The 19035-nt window shown below is 34.0% G+C and overlaps 4 protein-coding genes across 5 annotated transcripts; 3 read left to right on the forward strand and 1 right to left on the reverse strand.

Moving 5' to 3' along the window:
- The first annotated feature begins 3390 nt into the window (after nt 1–3390).
- Nucleotides 3391–3936, forward strand: LOC132281637 (uncharacterized). Its single transcript, XM_059783326.1, has one exon. The coding sequence runs from the start codon at nt 3391–3393 to the stop codon at nt 3934–3936; it is 546 nt and encodes a 181-aa protein (XP_059639309.1).
- A 90-nt stretch (nt 3937–4026) lies between these two features.
- Nucleotides 4027–4398, forward strand: LOC132281639 (uncharacterized). The gene has a single exon (XM_059783327.1). It carries the CDS (start codon nt 4027–4029, stop codon nt 4396–4398), a length of 372 nt encoding a protein of 123 aa, XP_059639310.1.
- Nucleotides 4399–7944: 3546 nt separating this feature from the next.
- LOC132283458 (thionin-like protein 2) lies at nt 7945–8753 on the forward strand. Its single transcript, XM_059785401.1, has 2 exons — nt 7945–8300; nt 8402–8753. Exons 1-2 carry the CDS (start codon nt 8021–8023, stop codon nt 8470–8472), a joined length of 351 nt encoding a protein of 116 aa, XP_059641384.1. The 5' UTR covers nt 7945–8020; the 3' UTR covers nt 8473–8753.
- Nucleotides 8754–9905: 1152 nt separating this feature from the next.
- LOC132282881 (nuclear pore complex protein NUP50A-like) lies at nt 9906–17391 on the reverse strand. Of its 2 annotated transcripts, XM_059784696.1 has the most exons (3): nt 17281–17391; nt 12705–13030; nt 9906–11661 (listed from the first exon to the last, which is right to left on the reverse strand). In XM_059784696.1, the coding sequence occupies exon 3, from the start codon at nt 11609–11611 to the stop codon at nt 10331–10333; it is 1281 nt and encodes a 426-aa protein (XP_059640679.1). In that variant the 5' UTR covers nt 11612–11661; nt 12705–13030; nt 17281–17391; the 3' UTR covers nt 9906–10330. The 2 variants fall into 2 exon arrangements, with proteins under 2 accessions (XP_059640679.1, XP_059640678.1); XM_059784695.1 differs by lacking the exon at nt 12705–13030.
- Between the last annotated feature and the right edge of the window lie 1644 nt (nt 17392–19035).

A 19035-nucleotide genomic window follows, 5' to 3' on the forward strand; every position in this document is an offset into this window, starting at 1 on the left:
GGAGTGTGAGATCGAAACGACTTGGGACTTGAACTCTTTATAAATTTTGTGAGGGTATTTTGGGGAATTCGAGATGTGTCAAGGTAATCCTTTTTACTTTGATTGGTCTGAGTGTCTGATATTTAGAGAGAGTGTCCTACAAGATGGGGATTTCCATTATAGTGAATGACATCATAAGGACATAATTGAAAATGGGCCCACACAAATAATGGCTTATTATTCCTTACAGGACACGTGGTGAGGAGGAGATATCCCCTCTACGTCTCGAATCAAGCCAGCAATTGATCAGCATAAATATTTCTACGAGCGAGATTTCTTTTTTTTTTTTTTTTAACTATTATTTTCCTGGACTAAGGGTAGGTCAGGCAGTGAATTTTTTTTCCCCAAATAGTTGATATTGTGACAGAATGATCGCTCGTATTTGATGCGTGTAGTGTGTACAATCGTATTCACAAAATCTTTGCAAATTCCGTAATAAGAAGTGACATATTCCAATTAAAAGAATGTTCGACTAAGGGTAGTTTAGGCAGTGAATTTTTTATTTCATATAGTTGATATTGCGATAGACTGATAGCTCATGAGGTATTTCATATTTGATATGGGTACAACTGCATTCACAAAACCTTTGCTAATTCCGTAGTAAGAAATGACATATTCCAATTAAAAGAGTATTCAATGCTGAGTAATAGTCAATTTATTTATTTATTTATTTTTGCAATTAAAATTATAGTGTTCAATAATGACTCACAAGTTCTCTTAATGAATATAATAGTCTATTTATTACATTTATTTCAATAATTATTACATCCGTCGATTAAAAAAATAAATCAAAATTTGTATCATTTTTCATAGACTTACCTATTACCATATTGATAGCCATTCCATGCAAAGCGTGATAGTCTTAGTTATGTGATTTAATGTAACAATTTAAGTTCTTTTTGCATACACCGGTTTGTTTTTATAAATACTTAAATTATAATAATTTGAATGATCGTTTTATAGTAAGAAATGAATATGGGTGGATAAAAGATAAGAAAGAGTAAATAAATTTTATTTGTTTGGTAGAGACGGTGTAAGGAGATGATAGAAAAAAGAATGAATGACTCGTCATTTCTCCTTTACAAATTTTTATCCCTCCAAATATGGGCGAAAAACAAAAAAATAAAAGACAAAGCTATTAATAATGTTGTGTTCAGTAAAAAGGAAGGAAGAGGTGTGCTAAGAAAATTGGAAAGAACGAACGAACTTCTTTTGTTCAGTAGAGATTATACAAGGAAAAAAAGGAAAATATGAAAGATGACTCATCCTTCCTTCTTTACAAATTTTCGTTCGTTCAAAAACGGGCGAAAGAAATGAAAAAAGACAAGAGAATTATTATAAAAGTTTTAAATAAAATATTATCCTAAATAATTATTTTTTTCTTCTCGCTTAACAAATATAATAAATTATGAGTTTATTATCTTCTCTTCTATCTGAACAAAAAAAGAAATATGCAATCTCTTCTCTAGAGATATTTCATCCCTCCCTTCTTATTTCCCTTATATTCAAATTTTTTTCTTTTTGACAGAACATAACATAAATGTTTTTAAATTACAAAATTTTTATATAAATGTCATTAAATTACAAAACTTTCCTTATAAATATTTTTAAATTACAAACATTTCTTTATAGTTAGTACTTTCTCTTTTCTTCTCTAATAACAAACAAAATAAGATATTGTCATATTCTCTTTTCTTTTATCCAATCAAACAAAAAGAAGAAATGACACAATCTATTTTACAGGAATATTTCATTTTCTCTTCTTCTCTCCCTTCCATTCAAATTTCTTCCACACTATCAAACGGAGCATGAGATATGATTTGTTTTGAGGGTTTTATATTTAAAGTCTTTTATTTATTAAAAGTTTAGAAAAAATGAAGTAATACGAGTACAGTCAAAGTATATTTGCATACATGGTTTTTTAATTGGTTAAAACTTAAAATTTTAAAACTCTAAAGACTTGTATATACTAAAATAATTGTTAACAAAAGTTTTAGATTAGAGTGTTATTTGATAAAATTAAAAATTATATTTGAAAATTTTTAATGATTAAATTTTAAGTACTAATTATAAAATAAAGGGCAAAGTACAATAAATCTCCCGTATGACCTTTTTCAAAAAAAGCCTCGAAGTTTCTTAAAAATGACGTTGACAGAATTGTTGAGGTGTCCATGAATTTTTACTGTTCATTATATTTTGTTATCCAAAATACTCATGTACTGTTCAAATAAAATTATTTTACTACCCTTATTTCATTTGTCCAGTAAAATCACTCGCGGAAAGGTAGACCCATATCCTTGCCGGCGCCAATCATCTTCGCTCGAAGCGTATTCCAATGTCGGACCAAAAGCTTGTCAATTTATTGTATACACGTAATAAAATTTTCTTTGTGGTGGCACGTGAATATCTCATTCAATTGTTACTTTCCTTTTGTACGCTGTTTGAATTCGTGGCCTACTGGAGGAAAGAAAATGATCTATGGAGTTGACCATACTTGATGTCACGCCAGTCCCGTAAAATGCCTTTTATACCCTTGCGATTAAATTTTTGATCCATTCATGGATGGACTATGAAATAATTTATTGTATAATAATTTATATGACAGTTTGAATAGTAATTTTTATTGAACTGAATCGTCAGGATGATGGATGTGCCTTGTAGGTGGGCGAGCCTCACGACATAGTGTGAGTGTCAGTGTTCGAGACATCCATCGTAATAACTATTAACTCCTTCCCTTTCACCTCGAGTCTTACGAGTTGATCTGAGTGTCAGTATTCGAGCCATCCATTCTACTAACTACTAACTCCTCGCCTTCCCTCTCTCACTACTAACCCCACTAAGGCCATTTACACCAACTTCTCTGGATTTTGGCTCTCTAAAAATGCCACATTGACTTTTTCAAAAGCCATATTAGCAATTCCAAGAGCCACATCAGCAGTTTTCACTCTCCAGAAACATGCACTGTATCAGGCTCTCTGAATTTTCGTTCTCCAAAAAAAAATAATAATAATAAATTAAAATTATTATTTTTTTATTAATTTTTTTTTTTTTAACATTTCCTAAACGGCTATATTCGTAACGGTTATATTTGTAACGGCTATATTTTTAACGGCTATATTTTTCATCTTATATAATGAAACTCATTTGTTCATCTGAAAATCTATATTCATCTCTCATAATTGTAGCAAAATATCATTATCCATCTTTTTCAATTTCGAAATTCGAATGGCTTCGTCATCATAAGCTTTTCCTTTGGCAGTCTCTAATTTTTCATCTTCCTTGTCATCATCTTCGGAAGATGATCCTTTTGGGGCGTTGATTTAACAGGATCAAGACGAATTCTATGAGATTATGAATTCAGTGAGGGCAGAGATAGTGGAGCAAGTATTTCAAGTTCGTAAAAAGAAGCGGTATATTCATCGTGACCGAAAGGGAAGCCACTATCAGCTAATGAAAGACTACTTCGACGAGAATTGCACATATCCACCGGAGTACTTTCATAGGCGATTCAAGATGCGACGAGAACTTTTTCTTCGTATCCTTAATGATGTCAAAGCTTATGACGACTATTTTGTCCAAAAAAAGGATGCGACTGGTCGTCTGGGGTTGTCTTCTATACAGAAGATAACAAGTACTGTTGTTCGTATATTCGCATATGGTTGTGCAGCCGATCACTATGACGAGTATATTAAAATCGGCGAGAGCACTGCCATTAAATGTTTGAAGGCATTTTGTAATGCTATTGTTGCTGTGTATATAGAGGAGTATATGCGCACACCCAACGAAGCCGACATAGCACGGCTGCTTGAAGAAGGGAAGCAGAGAGGATTTCTGGGTATGCTTGGTTCTATTGACTGTATGCACTGGGAGTGGAAGAATTGCCCAGTGGAGTGGTAAGGCACACATAGGGGACGATCTGACAAGAATACTCTCATATTGGAAGCAGTTGCCTCACAAGATTTGTGGATCTGGTATGCATTCTTCGGAATGCCGGGTTCACACAATGATATAAATGTGTTGGATCATTCCTCGGTATTCAACGGTATCGTCAATGACCAATTACCTCCGGTTAATTATGTAGTGAATGGACATCACTATAGAATGGGGTATTACTTGTCTGATGGTATATACCCTAAGTGGATAACTTTGATGCAGACCATCCCGCACCCAACCACTACAAAAGATAAATTATTTGCTCAGCGACAAAAGGCAGCAAGGAAAGATGTGGAACGGGCTTTTGGGGTATTACAGATCAAATGGGCAATAACGCAAGGACCAGTGTGTTACTGGGAGAAATATGACTTGCGCCTCATAATGAAAACATGCATCATCCTTCACAATATGATCATTGAAGAATAAGGGTCACATAAATGTTGGAAGATGGACTTCACCACCGGAGGATGCAATCCCGATTCCCACTTTAAGTCGATGTCCATCAATTTTAGCGGCACACATATCCTCTCGACAACTTCAGATTCGCAACAGAGAGACAAATACGTGATTGATGAATGATTTGATGGAAAATTTGTGGAACCGCTATGCTAATGAAGATGCTTAATTTATGTTACATTTTGTTTGCTTTTAAGATGTTATGACATTTCGTGTACTAAATTTTTTATTATGTAATAGTTTTTTAAGATTAAAAATAATGAATTGGAATAAGAAAATAAGTATTAGAAAATTCTATGGGAATAAGTAGATGAATTTGTAATTTTAATTATTTTTTTTTACAAAAAGTGTTAAAAAAAGCTTTTTTAATTTATTTTTGGCCCAAATAAATAAGGATTACAAAATAAGGATTAAAAATAATGAATTGGAATAAGATCATAAGGATTATAATTTAAAAAAAAAAAAAAACAAATTTTAAGGAAAAAAAACAAAAGCTTTTTGAATTTATTTTTGGCCTACATAATTTTTTTTTTTTAAGGATTACAAAATAAGGGTTAAAAAAAATGAATTGGAATAAGAAAATAAGGATTACAATTTAAAGCAAAAAAAAAAATTAAAAAAAAAACAAATTTTAAGGAAAAAAAACAAAAAAACAAAAGCTTTTTGAATTTATTTTTGGCCCAAATAAAATTTTTTTTTTCTATAAATAGTGCTTAAACAATATATTTTTTATTTAATGAATTTTATTTTAATTTTTTTTTTCTAAAAGGAGCTAAAAATAACCTATTTTTAGCTCTTTAAAAAAAATTAATAATTGTGCATAAACTGAAGAATAGGACAAAATACCGGCAGCCCAAAATGGCGCCATTTTGAAGCAAAAAAAAAAAAAAAAAAGGAAGAAGAAAGTCAACGATCGCGGGCCGGCTCGTTGAATACCGAGAGCAGACCCGCGATTACTAATGGGCCCTACCACTTATAGCTAGCCCGCTGCAGTCTCCATAGTCCATTCGCTCGCCCAAAATGGGCTTTGAAGAGCCCGTTGCGGATGGCCTAACCATTGCCAAGTGAGAAAAAAAAAAAAAAAAAAATGATGATGATTTGATCAAAGGATGATACGGAATTATTTTTTATATAATAATATATGTATAACAGTTTGAATAATAATTTTGATTGAGTTAAATCATCAAATAATTGATGACAATCGAATAATTTATTATATGATTTAATAACATTCCTAATCAAAATACATTTTTAAATTTAAAAAAATAAAAAAGTTACGGGTTTATTGGATAACTCGAAAGTCATAGGGAGTTGACTATGCAAAACAAAAAGTAAATTTTGCAGCGAGAAACTATTTAGTAAGTGAGAAATTATTCCACTTGTTTGGATGAATTAAAAACTTAAAAATTCAATCATGCAATAATACATGTATAATATTATTTATTTTTTTAACACATAGTTTTTATTTATTAATATGGGAAAATCATTACAGTATTCGTGTCTCACTACCTAATCAAATTACTTCATTTTAAACAAATCTATACATAGTCAAGCGCAAAAAAACACCCTTAATGTATAGTTGTATACTTTGCATGACACTTTCACTCCTATTTTAAAAGAATGTGCTAAAGACACCTATATTCTTTTAAAATTATGTGAAAACCCCCCTCAATCAGAAATCTGACATAAATACTCATTTAGCCCTTTTACTCTTTCAAAAATGACCAAGGGGGTGTGTATACTAATAATCTCATAGTATAGGAATGTTATATACACATTAACTATATTTAACTAACTTTTAAGGATTTTCTCTCACCTTTTCTCTCTATATATTTCCACTAACAGTGTATTATCTCTCTTTAAAAAAAAAATTTGTTGTCACAATTGTCAGATTAATATTCAGTATATCATATGGAATGAAAACTTCCGTTCCTTTTATAATTATAAAAAAGAAAAAAAAAATTATTTCTAATTAAATTTTAATATAGTTATCAATTTATATTAAATATATAATTAAAAAATTAAATTAAAAATACTTATTCATTATATATAAACAATATACATTTAATCTTTTAAACTTTAAAATTTGCAATAAAATTTCACAAATGTATATATAATATTCTTTACATAGTAACAAATGGATATTCAATATTTATTGAGGAAAAAAAAAAAAAATAGATGGGTGTTCAATCACCTTCCGTCATCATACTATTCAAATTGCGATAAAATTACGTTCTCAATTAAATTTAACCGTTAAGATCAAAAGATTCAAAACAATAATAGTTTATAAAGTGCAGAAAATACTCCTATAATATGCTTATAGTGTGTATCACACCCCTCATGTATTAAATGACCATTTTTAAATAATATGTAAAATGTGTATGTAAGGACAATTTAATCAAGTTATAACTTAAATGTAACATGAGGGATCTGTTTGCATCAAATTGGAATTTTAGAAGTATTTTTTGCACATAACGGTGTGATACACACGATAATTGTTAAAAAGTTTCGTGCAACTTTCTCCAGTTTTCCGGTATCTGCAGTATAAAAAATTACATATTAGAATCCGTATGTGTTTCATGTGCATTATATATATATATATAATACACACAAATACAATATATATATATATATATATACCTTAATCTCTTCACTAAATCAGCTTTATTTTGGAAAAGCATAAAGCACTGCCACTATTTTTAGGTCACAAAGGAAAGAGAAGAGATTGGATTTTATGACAGTAATAAAAGAATTTGGTAAACACATGTGGCTGGTGGCATTAATCAATACAGACATTAATGCCTTACTTGGTTTAAAACTCTCATAATAATTTTTAGAAAAGAGAACAGAAAAAGTTTTCATTTCGTTTCAACTTTTCGATCATAAATTATTATTCTTAGTATAATTATTTCACGTTAAAGATCTTTTATTTTTTATTTTTCTCAAAATAATGATTAAACGCTTGTTCGCAAAAATTGGGTAAAGCTGTCTGCCATTCACATAACTTTCAGAGCTCACTAAATGCTAGAGCTTTGTGCACTAGTTTCCACCTGCGACCTATTTCATGATGGTGGACAACATAATAATGATAATGATCATGCATATTACTACAACATTCACCAGGGGACCATAGTCCATAGATACAAGGAGCTAGGGATAACAATTACCAATATTTTACATATACATGTGTGTGTGTGTGTGTGAACTACCAAGTATTATGCCACAGCTTCAACTTCTCAAGCTTTATCAATGATTTTGTAGATTTAGGGTAATATTTGTTCCCTGTCCAAAGAAAAGTTATTATGTAGTGCATGTGAGTAAACATAATTCATAAAAGGGAAGAAGCTGAGGATGAGAAATAATAATAGCATGTGAGGCAATGAGGTTGTGGTAGGGTATATCTCCCCTTCATCAGTGGTTTTGTTGTGGTTTTCACTTTCTTTATTAGCCCACCAAAGAAAAGAACAAAAAGATATCACATGCCATATGACTTTAATATATGTGTTTCACAAGTGTGTGTGTGTGTGTGTATATATAGGAGAGGCAATATGGTTTAGGTGAACTGTCATATATATCTTGTTGGAATTGAGAGATGGAGGGAAGAAAATTGGGGGCACTTGTGCTGGTGGTTCTGGCATTTGGGACAGTGGTAGGGCAGTCCACAGCTGCTTCTTTCAAGGATTGCTATGTAGGATGCTTCATTTTCTGCATGCTCAACCCTTCTAACTCTGCTTTTTCTTGTGCAACCCAATGTCTAAAGGACTGTATCATCCCTAATTCTCCTCAACAGATCCATGTAGATAGTCATCACTTCTGCAATCTTGGTTGTGCTTCTTCCTTGTGCTCCAACATTAGCACAAAACAAAATCCTGGTAACTCTCTCTCTCTCTCTCTCTCACACACACGCGCGCGCGCGCACACACACACGCATTCATTCATTCATTCATTCATTTCCCTTATTTTGCTTTATCAGATGGAGAGAGAGTGGAAAGCTGTGTGGGATCCTGCTCAGATACATGCGCCAAGAATTACTTATCGCCTTAATTTAGTCCGAAGAATCAGTATTTGCATTAGTAAAAGATGTTAATTGTATCAAATGGATCTTCACTTCTTGTTATCATTTATATATATATATATATATATTGTAATGTTAAATGTAAGAGAATGATTTCAATAGAATCTGAGGAAGCACTATGAATGTAGTCTTTGGCTATTCCCTCAATGTTCTTTCAGGGGTCCAAGTGTATGAAAAATGACAAAGCTAGGTCTGTATTGGCTTTGACATTCACTACATGACATAAACAAGTATAATTCTTTTTCCTTCATCTATTGTTGTCATCATTTTCTTATTGTCATAGCACAACCCGTGACTCTTGAACTAAGAAGACAAACTAACCTAACCAAAGTAGGGATGGCAATTCGTGTTGGCGTATTATGTTCTCGTCGATATGATTATGACACGAGTGTTGGCGTATTGTGTTCGCGTCGACATGATTACGATACGAACACGATTATAAATCATGTCTAAGACCCTGGACATAAATACGACACGATTATTACACGACCCTGGACATAAATACGACACGATTATTACGCGTAACCTGTTTAATAAATGGGTCAAGACTTAATACGATACGAAAATACATATTTAAGTCAATTTTTACATGAACACGACATGTTTATTCCACACGTTTAGTTAAATGGGTCATTTTTACACGAACACGACATGTTTAATTAATTGAGTTATGTCATAATCATATTTACATGATCAAATATGAACACGACACATTCAGTTAGCGGGTCAATTTATGTCAACATGACTACGACACGAACACGATTAACCCAAATCCTCTTATCTCATATCGTGTTTGTTTTGTAATAGTATGTCGTGTCAAATATTGCCACCCTGTAACCAAGCACAAGATAAAGTTATAGCATACGAGGAATTCAAAACAGTGACCTACCATGCCACGTACAAACACACATACTTTCAGTAAATCCGATCCAAATTTTCTAAAAATGGATCAACCTACAGGGATTGATTATCAAATCAATGTTAATATGATCAAACATGAATAAATAAATGGTTTGGATCAACCTTATTTCTTAATTGGAATCCCACTTTGTTAACTAATCCTCTTGCTGTCACCGGTAAGCCACATAGCATAATCTTTTCCCGGCAGATCAAACAATGGTTTTGGTATTATTACATTACTTTGTCTAAATAACCAAAGGTCCAATAGAGAAGCTCATTTGCTGTTCCCAATTTGCACAACTTTTTAATGAAATTTATTAGTCTCCCTCTTTCAACATGTATACTATAGATTAAAAACTAGATTTCGAAAAGAGAGGCCAATTGTCACAGTTTCCAATTAAAGAGAAGCACCATTCACATATAATAATTATGAGAACCTATGAATGAAAAAAGTACCAAATGTAGCCATAAATTGGACGAGTAAAGCAAAGAAACAAGAGAATTAATCAATAGAAGACATGTCATTTCCATATAGTTGGCAAATTAAAAGAGATAAAAAGGCCCAAATCAGGAAAAAGAAACGAAGTGATTTTATGACACAACAGAGTTCTCGACAGAATAAGATATTTTAGCAGATTCGAACATTTCAACCTGAATATTGCAATTTTATGTGACAAACAACAGTAATACTATATTTAGCTGTTCCATGTCTCCAGAAACATAAATTATGTGATATGAATTTAGAATATTCAGCCAACGCTTACTGAAGATAAAGAACAGGAAATGGATAGAGGACTCTAACTTAGCTACGCAAGGGCTTACATGTAAAGCCAGACTCTAAAAAAGATCTTTTTTACCTTCCCGGAGAAAAATAAAAGATGACAGCTACAGATGTGACAGACGTTCTTGACAGTAAGTAGAGCACCTTTAATCATCTGATGCCTTGGGAGAATTTTCCGGTGTCTTCAGAACCTCAGCTGTTTTAGCTTTATGTTCTGTGACAACTGAACGGAACTCTTCCACTATGGAAGCATCCTTGAACTTCAAAGCAAACGTAGAAAGACCATCCTTCCCTTCACCAATACTATTGACACAAGCAAAAGTGATGCCTCGCTTTTCCATATTTGTCAGTTTCATGTCCGCGTAGAGACTGGCATTCAAAATTAACCTATAATTTCCTCTTGCTCTCATAACAAGTCTGGCTTTTCCCTCTCCAGTTGTAGCGACATTCACCTTGAGCTCTCCCTTCCCTCGCTCCTTCCACCCTCCATCAAAGAACTCAAACAGCACAGAATCAGCCGTGAAAGCTGCCTTCTCGTTCTCCTCCCCCGTCTCAACAGGAACCTCCTGCATAGACACAAAACCACTTCCCTCGCTCTTAGTACCAATGGATGTACCTGACGTGCCAAAAAGAGAAGAACTTCCATTACTAGAGAGTCCAAAACCAAAAGAAGGCTGGTCACTTTTCAGTCCAGAAAGAGAGCCTGAACTGAAACCTAGTTGAGGCCCATCTTTCAGAATTGACCCAAACGCAAATGTAGAATTGGAAAATCCTGTTCCAGCAAGCCCTGTGAAGGCATTTTGGCTGCTTGAAAGCTGTTGAAATGAGCTCAATGATGCAGCTTCAGCAGCTTTTTCTGTATTTTCATTGCCATCATCTTTCTTGTCTTCGTTCTCAGTTTCCTCCCCTTCGGCAACTTTGTTGTCTCCATTCTCAGTTTTATCACCTTCTGTTGCCTTCTCATCTGCCGATTCAGCTTTGGTTGCCTCATTAACTGAACCCACTTTCTCCTCATCTCCAGTAGATTCAGCCACTACCTCATCAACCTTCTCTTCTGACAGCTGATTATTTTCAATTTTTTCCTTCTCAATTTCCTTCTCCCCATCCTTTTTCCCATCTACATCTTCTGAATTTGTTTTCCCACTCTCTGCTTCAGTAACAACTTCAGATGGAGGAGCACTGGAAACGGTAGAAGGGACCAAGCGGATCCCGGCAAAAGGATTGGAAGAAGGGGCTGACGATGTTTGATGGCGACGAACTTTGAGAATTCTTCTACTTGCCAGCACCTCATCACTTGCTTTCTTGAATGTTCCAGTCTCTTGTTCAGAGGTCTCTTCCTCATCATCAAGACCCGGGTTATCTCGAGATAGTTGCCTTCCTGCAGCCCTCTTCTTTGACGGTTGAAGGGACTTTTCTGTATCCTCCATTAAAAGAGTTAAGAAGCTGCCTTCCTCAACAAACAGGGACAAGGTTATTTCTGTAGGAAATCACAAAAAATGAACATGTCAGCACCGAACAACTTTTCATCCTCATGGGCAATAAATTAACTACTTGAAAACAAGTTCGAGCAGGGGGTGAAATAACAGCAACGATACAGTATGCAACAGTGATAATCAAGTGAACAGCTCTGATAGGATCCCTTTACAATCCAGGATGGGAGAACAAGAGGGCAGACGGCCTTCTTGTCCAGACCTTGAGGTACAACTCCTTATCATAATGAACTATACAACCCCTCATACTCTGCAGATAAATCCAGATTACAAGACGAAAAAAACCTCTGAATATATATTTTTTAACAACTGAAGCTCTTCAAACACACTGTCCATAAATCCTCGAGTAATCTAGGAATACCCAACAAAAAGAAATCAGCCCAAAAAAAAAGGGAAAGGGAATTGCAGAAACATATTGTTAAATGACTTTCCTATGACTTGCTATATAGCGCACAAAATTTTGGAATGACACCAATTCCTAGCAGTCAACATGTCCGCTAAAATGCCAAAGAATTTTGGAATGACACCAATTCCTAGCAGTCAACATGTCCACTAAAATGCCAAAGCAGTTGCAACACATTGGTTAAGTGCTGGCATGGCATCTAAGCGGATGGGTTAGGATTATGGTTTCAATTATTACCATTGATCAAGAAATTTATCAACTGTTAAGACCTCCAAAATAGCTAGAGTCCAAAAAAATAAATAAAAAGCCACCACCAAGGTGAATGAATCTGAAGATACTCCCACTCAGTTAAGTCCCAATTACTCCATCGTTATGAAGAATGGATAGATTAAAAATAATAATAATAATCTGTCCAATAAACTTTCAGAACTGCAGAAAACCAGTATCCGCGCGTCTTCCTCCAATATTCTTAATCACATCTCACACAAGACTAGCAAAAATAGCTAGTCAGTTACTGGTATACCTTTGTCCTAGTGGCCCTGGCTTAACTCCCAAGTCCTAGGTCAAGGTTTCGAGACTGATAGAGAGAGAAGAAGAAGGAAAAAAAATAGAGAGCTAGTCAGTTACTTTATCCAAGAACCATGCTCTACGTATCCACTGGTCTTCACGTATCAACCAAGTCTAAGTCCAATACAATCAACATATATCGGTGGGAATTAGAATCCCATCAGACTGGCTGAGTCCCTAGCAACTCGGCCATGTCTCTTCCAAGTCGGCATATCTGATGATATTCAATGTCAAGAAAATTTGACAACCGTGGTTTCCGATACTGTTGCATAATGCCAGTTACACCATGTGTCCATTATACAGCATCCACAACTTCGAACCATGCCAAGAACTCCTATGGCTAAAAGAAGAATAGTATGGGAAAAGCTACATAAGGAACCTTGCACCTAGTATTAGCACAAAGGAAAGTGTAAGAAGTAGAATAACCCCTAAAATAAATAAATAACGAAAGCAAGAAAGAAAAAAAATCTGCAGCTCCTTTCTAACTGAAAAGAGTTCAAAGAAAAAGAGGTGACCATACAAGAAGGATATCTGTAAGGTAGCGCTTACTGTCATGATTAGCTCAAAAATCCCATTGCCAAAAGTTCAAGTAGGACTGCTCAACTAACTATAATGCTAGTTAAAGAACTTAAACTTGATCAGCACATGTTACTGAAAGTGTCCGAATCTCCTAAAATGGGGAACTGGTTAGAAGTAATTTACAAGATCAGAAATGTCCTTACTGATGCCTGCTTGCAGGAGAGTATTTTCTCATCATGACACATGTTCCCTAGAGTTTATCTAATAAGTTAAGTATTGCCATAATTGTTTTAGGACCGGGGGGCGAGGGTGTGTGTGTGTGTGTGTGTGAAGACAACAAAGGAAATCCTCTCTGGCAGAGACAGCATGCTGAATAAAAGATGACAAAGCAAATTTACAACATGCAAAATCCACAAAGGATTATGAAGGAATGAAACAATTTATGTCCTTCTTTTTCCAAGTTTTAGCAAAGATCTAGATAAATCTAACAGCACTGTAACTTTGGGATTGACTTCTATTTCGTTCTTTTAATATATCAAGTAAGGTTTCTGATCATGCACATCAAATACAATCTAGGGCGCTCATGCTGAACACTAGAAGAACTTCTAGGTTCACTTCTGCATAGGAGTCTCACTATTATTGTCCTTTGGCCCCAGAAAATCTGATAAGGGCTTTATTATCTTCAACCAGAATCGGAGCTCTGGTCCTCTCAAATAGTCATTTCATAGTTTGATGATAACATTATATGCTAGGATCATTTGATGATAACGTTATATGCTAGGATCTAAAGCCTGCTGAGCAAAATCCCCAAAGGGTTGGCCAAACATTATTGGATTGTTTACAACTTTCATCAACCTAGCCTCAGCTCCAATCTTCATTGCTATCCTCACATCTATTCAACAAGCAATAAACTTAAACCAGAGATCCACAGAGTTGAGGAAGAAACCTTAGTAAGAGAATTGATAAATTTTACTTTTACATAACAGAGAAAAGCAAGTACTTTTTATCGCAAACAAAGTAACAAACAAATAAAAAAGAGCTTTGGTAGTAGTACTGAAAAAACAAAGAATGCATGTAATCACAAAGAAATTTGGATGCTACCATGTGTGCCAAATTAAACAAGTAAAAAGTAGTCCTATCTTCATTGCTCACCAAATCTGGATAACAAGTTTTACAATTACAAAGACAATCAGGATAAGATAATTTGATCCAGATTTCAGAAAGACATTTAAGATTAAATGATGGGAAAATTAGATTTTAGTGACCAAATTCAAAAGGTGACCATAAAGTTCAGGAAAGATGAATAGTCAACAATTTTTTTTAAAATATATATATATATATATATATTGCTAATAAGTGACCATTGATGATTTACTCTGTAAATCTCCTTACAATAAATGTTTTATTATAAATTTTGTAATTTTATTATATTTAGGTATTAAGATTAACAACATATATAGATATACGGAAAGTTAAAGAGCATTGCCGCAAATGAGAAATTCTCCTGTCGCCGGAAAGTCTATATTTTTCTGCAACTCCGGGGAAATTGAAAGAAACGAAGGCTGATCCGGCATCTGAAGCCGCGAACTTGTCCTACGAGTCTTTGAATGTCAAGGATTGAAGAAGAGGGAGAAAAATGACACATTGTGAAGGTCGCCACAAAAAAATCAGAGCAAATTGTTTACTATGTGGGAAAGATAAAAGGGAAAAGTTTTGATTTCATTTCAAATCAAAACTGTTTCCTTGATTCTCGAATAATAAAAAATTAATTCTCTTTCTATATTTGTTGTTAATCTAAAAGACTCTTCTCTTCGCAACTTCATCAGACTCAAGCGGTGGCTCATCATCCACACACAGATCACTCGCACCCCTTAAGTGACCACCACGCACGCGTACGACCCTCGCCCGCATCAAGTTCCAGCACTTGCCAATCAAGTACGTATTGACTCTCCGGTCATCGCACTCGAACCTCCTCTACATGCTCTCCCCGTAGAAGCTCTCGTTCTAGTTCTAGTTCTAGTTCTAGTTCGATCCACTCCACCTAGCGTGGTCACGTGGCACCACGTGGACACTCCATTCGTGTGGCGGACGAACCCAAACATCACCCTCGTCGACCACCAAATTATTGTCACCGGCGGTACATGCGACTTTGAGGATGATTGTCTCACCGCAGAGTCCCGCGCATGGAACATGTGCCAGTCCATGCCGGCCATTCTCTTTATATTATTAATCTCAATATACCTATATAACAACATAATTACAATTTTGATAACAAAATATTTAAGGTAAGAAGGGAATTATAAGGAATAAATCATCAATGGTCACTTATTGGCAATTAATTTTTAAATTTGGTGACAATTTATCTTTTCTTGACTTTATGGTCACCTCAAAATAGTTTTGTTTGACTTCGGTCATTATATAATTCCATGGAACCTTAAAGGCTATTAGAATAAAGATTGTTGACACCTTTATCGAGTGAAAGATCTAAAAAGATCGCATTTGTGTGCAGTGTGCACATGTCATGTGTTACACGAGTGTTCAGGTAAGGACCATGCAGTTGATCCAAAGAAAAGCATGAAGTAGTTCAAGGCAGGACAAGTTGAACTGTCAAAAAAAGTTCTACAAGAGCATCAAACTCGAGATTGTCAGTATCATAATAAAGTCAGCACTGGAATGATAAACACGCACCTTCAAGAATATCAAACTAGAGATTCTCGCTCTCTCACATACAGACAAATAGGGGGCACACATGCCCAGACACACATGTATATGTAGTAAAAACAAGTGGCTGCAATGGACAGGATAATAAGATGGGCAGTGGTAGTTTCTTTTTTGTGTACATGTTCCCTCAAATAAAATCGCAGCTCACTAAACACACACATGGCGTGTATACACTACATCAGTTGGAAACAGTAGGCACCAACAAACATGGAGAGATACATAGGTTAAATTACTTGCAAGATAGATAGTAGTATCAAAAGAATTTGAGTAACATGAAAGTTCGAGAACTGCTGAGTGCTGAATAAAGGGGGAAAAATCCAAATCGACTAGCTAAAATCCCAGCAATCTTCAGTATTAGTAACAATATTAATCACAAAGGGCCTATTTAATATAAGATAAGAATTGCACATCATTGGCCTATGCTACCAAGACTCTCCCTTTTCACCCAAGGTACCCATATCAATATGACGTAGCATGACCATGGGTAAGAAATGTGTCTTGCAAACAAACCCGAACTGCATATGCCAATATGGAAAAAGAAGAAAAAGCTCAGATTTGATAGCTGATAAAGGTTCTCTACTTCTCACATGTAGAAAGATTCAAATCAGACTATATTCTGAATTCTTAAGTACAAACTGACAGAATACATATATATTATTCATTTTAAAGACAATATTTGTACCACTCACATTAATGACCGCATATTCCGTACAGCTGGATAGTTAAACTCCATTTGGTTTCTCACCAAGGAGGAAACTACGAAAATAATAAAATGTAGAAACTTTCATTTGTGGTTTCTGGAAAACAAAATACATGACTTATTTACACAAATGGCTGCACTAGTCTCATCTAAATTCAAATTCACAATTAGTCCCAAATCAAAGAATCAAAAGATCAAAATCCTTTCCCATCATTTTTGCATCAAGAAAACAGTGCATTAACTCAGTACACTTTCCCAATGAGTTATCACATATATGCCCTGTTCTGATAACGACTTCTCCATGCCTAAGCCATAACACACCCAAATCTTTCCATTATTGCACCAAAACATTACAATAATGGTTTCAGGAAATGGGAAAAATCGATGCATTAAGGGCTATATATGTATCAGCATCGACCATAAATATTTCAAACTAAAGCCACTTAATTCTTCATTTCCAAACTAAGGCCAATTAGGGATTAAAAAATACAATTAATTGACACTATGACCTCTACGAACAGTGTCACAATACATAATATATATAAAAATACAATAAGAATAACAGAACGATAATAATTAAATAGCAGCTTAGCAACTGATTCAATAGGGTTTCAAATCAACATCAGGTGTTCACATATCTCATTCGAAACATCAACCGGAAAACAGAGAGAGAGAGTTAGAGAGAGAAGTCCGTACCTACGAAGTTTTGAGGGGTAGCGTTGAGGTTCTCTTCCTCTTCTTATTGTTAGGTGGTCGGCTTTGAAGCTCTGTGCTCTCGATTTAACCCTAGAGACGGACACAGCATAATATGAATACCAAAAGCCGATCTTGGATATATATATATATATCTAAAAAAAAATTCTTTAATCGATTGGACAATTATACCCCATAAAAGACACTAGTAAAATTTTGACACTAAAAATACATCCTTCTATAGCCATAGTGAGAAGGCATTATAATTTTAACACTAAAAATATATCCTATTTTTTATATCCTACTATTTATTTAGAAATGAGATTGAGAGCAAATCTACGAAAATCCGATTTCAGATTCATATGATTGTGTTAAGGTCAATATTCCAATCCAAATTTGAGCAAATCTAAGACCCCTTGTTGTTAGAATGAAAATATTAATTTTGTTTGAGAGTTGAGTGGTGAATAAAACAACATGTTAATAAGTATTTAATGATATATTAGGAAAACTATTTTTCACAATTAACGTATTTTTTTATATTTTAAAATTGCTTGTGGTGCTAATTTTACAATAATATCTTTGTTATTATGTTTGATAATTCCAACATCTAAAAAGAAATGGTGAATTTGTCTAAAAATAAATTAAAAAAGACAACAAATCTATCACGACTTGCTCAGCCCGTGTAAGATATTGTCTTTTTGTCCACTTTGCAGACTCTTCTCTCAATGCTCATGATTTTGCTCAAAAATGTGTCTACACCACATATGGTCTCGGCAACTTCTCGCGCAACTAATCTAAATATTGTTTGTTTTGTACGATTGGTTCTGCCATTTGTTATGACCTGCTCCAATTTATGTAGATATTGTCCGTCTTACCCACCCTCTTCTCCATGTTCTCAGTTTTGCTCAAAATTCACCTACATGGTTAAGGGACAATACTTACATACTGACTGTTAATGTGGTCCAATCACAAATACACACATATTCTGTAATAAATAAGAAAATAATTTTTTTTTTTTTGGGAATCAATTCAGCAACCCTCCATGTTTTCCTTATTTATTATTTTTTTGATTTTGTAATTATATGTGTATTTATTATTGGACCACATTAAAGGTCAATATAGATCATCTACTCACCAGTGAGTAGATTAGTATTGTTCATGGTTAATGAATGTTGATGTTTAAGTATCACCGACTTCTTCTTTAGGAGATGTGAGGTATCACAATAGAAAAAATAACGTGCTTAAACACAAAAGAGATGAGGTTCATTCAAAATCTTTACTAATCTAAAATGGGTAATATGTCTAAACACAAAATTTTAATAGTTACCAAACATATCTAAACACAATTTAAAAAAAAAAAAAAAAGCTTTTAAACCAATGAAAAGCAATTCTAAACGAGTTTGTGAACAAACTTCTCAATTACAAATAATAATAATAATAAAATCAAATCAAATCAAAAGAAGGATTTCATGGAAAGAGGTAACCAAAGTTGATTGAATTGATTCAAAGATTTAAAAATTAAATGTAAAGTCTCGTGTTCAAATTAAATATTGAATTACATTTATGCGTGAGTCGGAAATAATCTCTCATATAAAAAAAAAAAATTGTCTAACTCTTAAATTATTTATTAATTTTTACTATAATAACACAAAGAAAATAGTAAAATTTAGAAGCTATTGAAATCGCGCGCTTAAGCACAAAAGGGATAAGCTATTGAAATCTGTTTGTGATTTGCATGTTTGATGAAGAAAGATTATT

Source organism: Cornus florida, unplaced genomic scaffold (assembly GCF_030987335.1).
Source record: "Cornus florida cultivar Cherokee Brave unplaced genomic scaffold, ASM3098733v1 CherokeeBrave_3.0.0_Hap2_Chr11, whole genome shotgun sequence".
Lineage (NCBI taxonomy): Eukaryota > Viridiplantae > Streptophyta > Magnoliopsida > Cornales > Cornaceae > Cornus > Cornus florida.

Excerpts from the sequence above, each read along its gene's own strand:
- LOC132281637 (XM_059783326.1), top strand. The coding sequence starts at position 3,391 with ATGAATTCAGTGAGGGCAGAGATAGTGGAGCAAGTATTTCAAGTTCGT.
- LOC132281639 (XM_059783327.1), top strand. The coding sequence starts at position 4,027 with ATGCCGGGTTCACACAATGATATAAATGTGTTGGATCATTCCTCGGTA.
- LOC132283458 (XM_059785401.1), top strand. The coding sequence starts at position 8,021 with ATGGAGGGAAGAAAATTGGGGGCACTTGTGCTGGTGGTTCTGGCATTT. Across the intron at positions 8,301-8,401 it reads TAGCACAAAACAAAATCCTG|ATGGAGAGAGAGTGGAAAGC; the intron begins GTAACTCTCTCT and ends TTGCTTTATCAG.
- LOC132282881 (XM_059784695.1), bottom strand. The coding sequence starts at position 11,611 with ATGGAGGATACAGAAAAGTCCCTTCAACCGTCAAAGAAGAGGGCTGCA.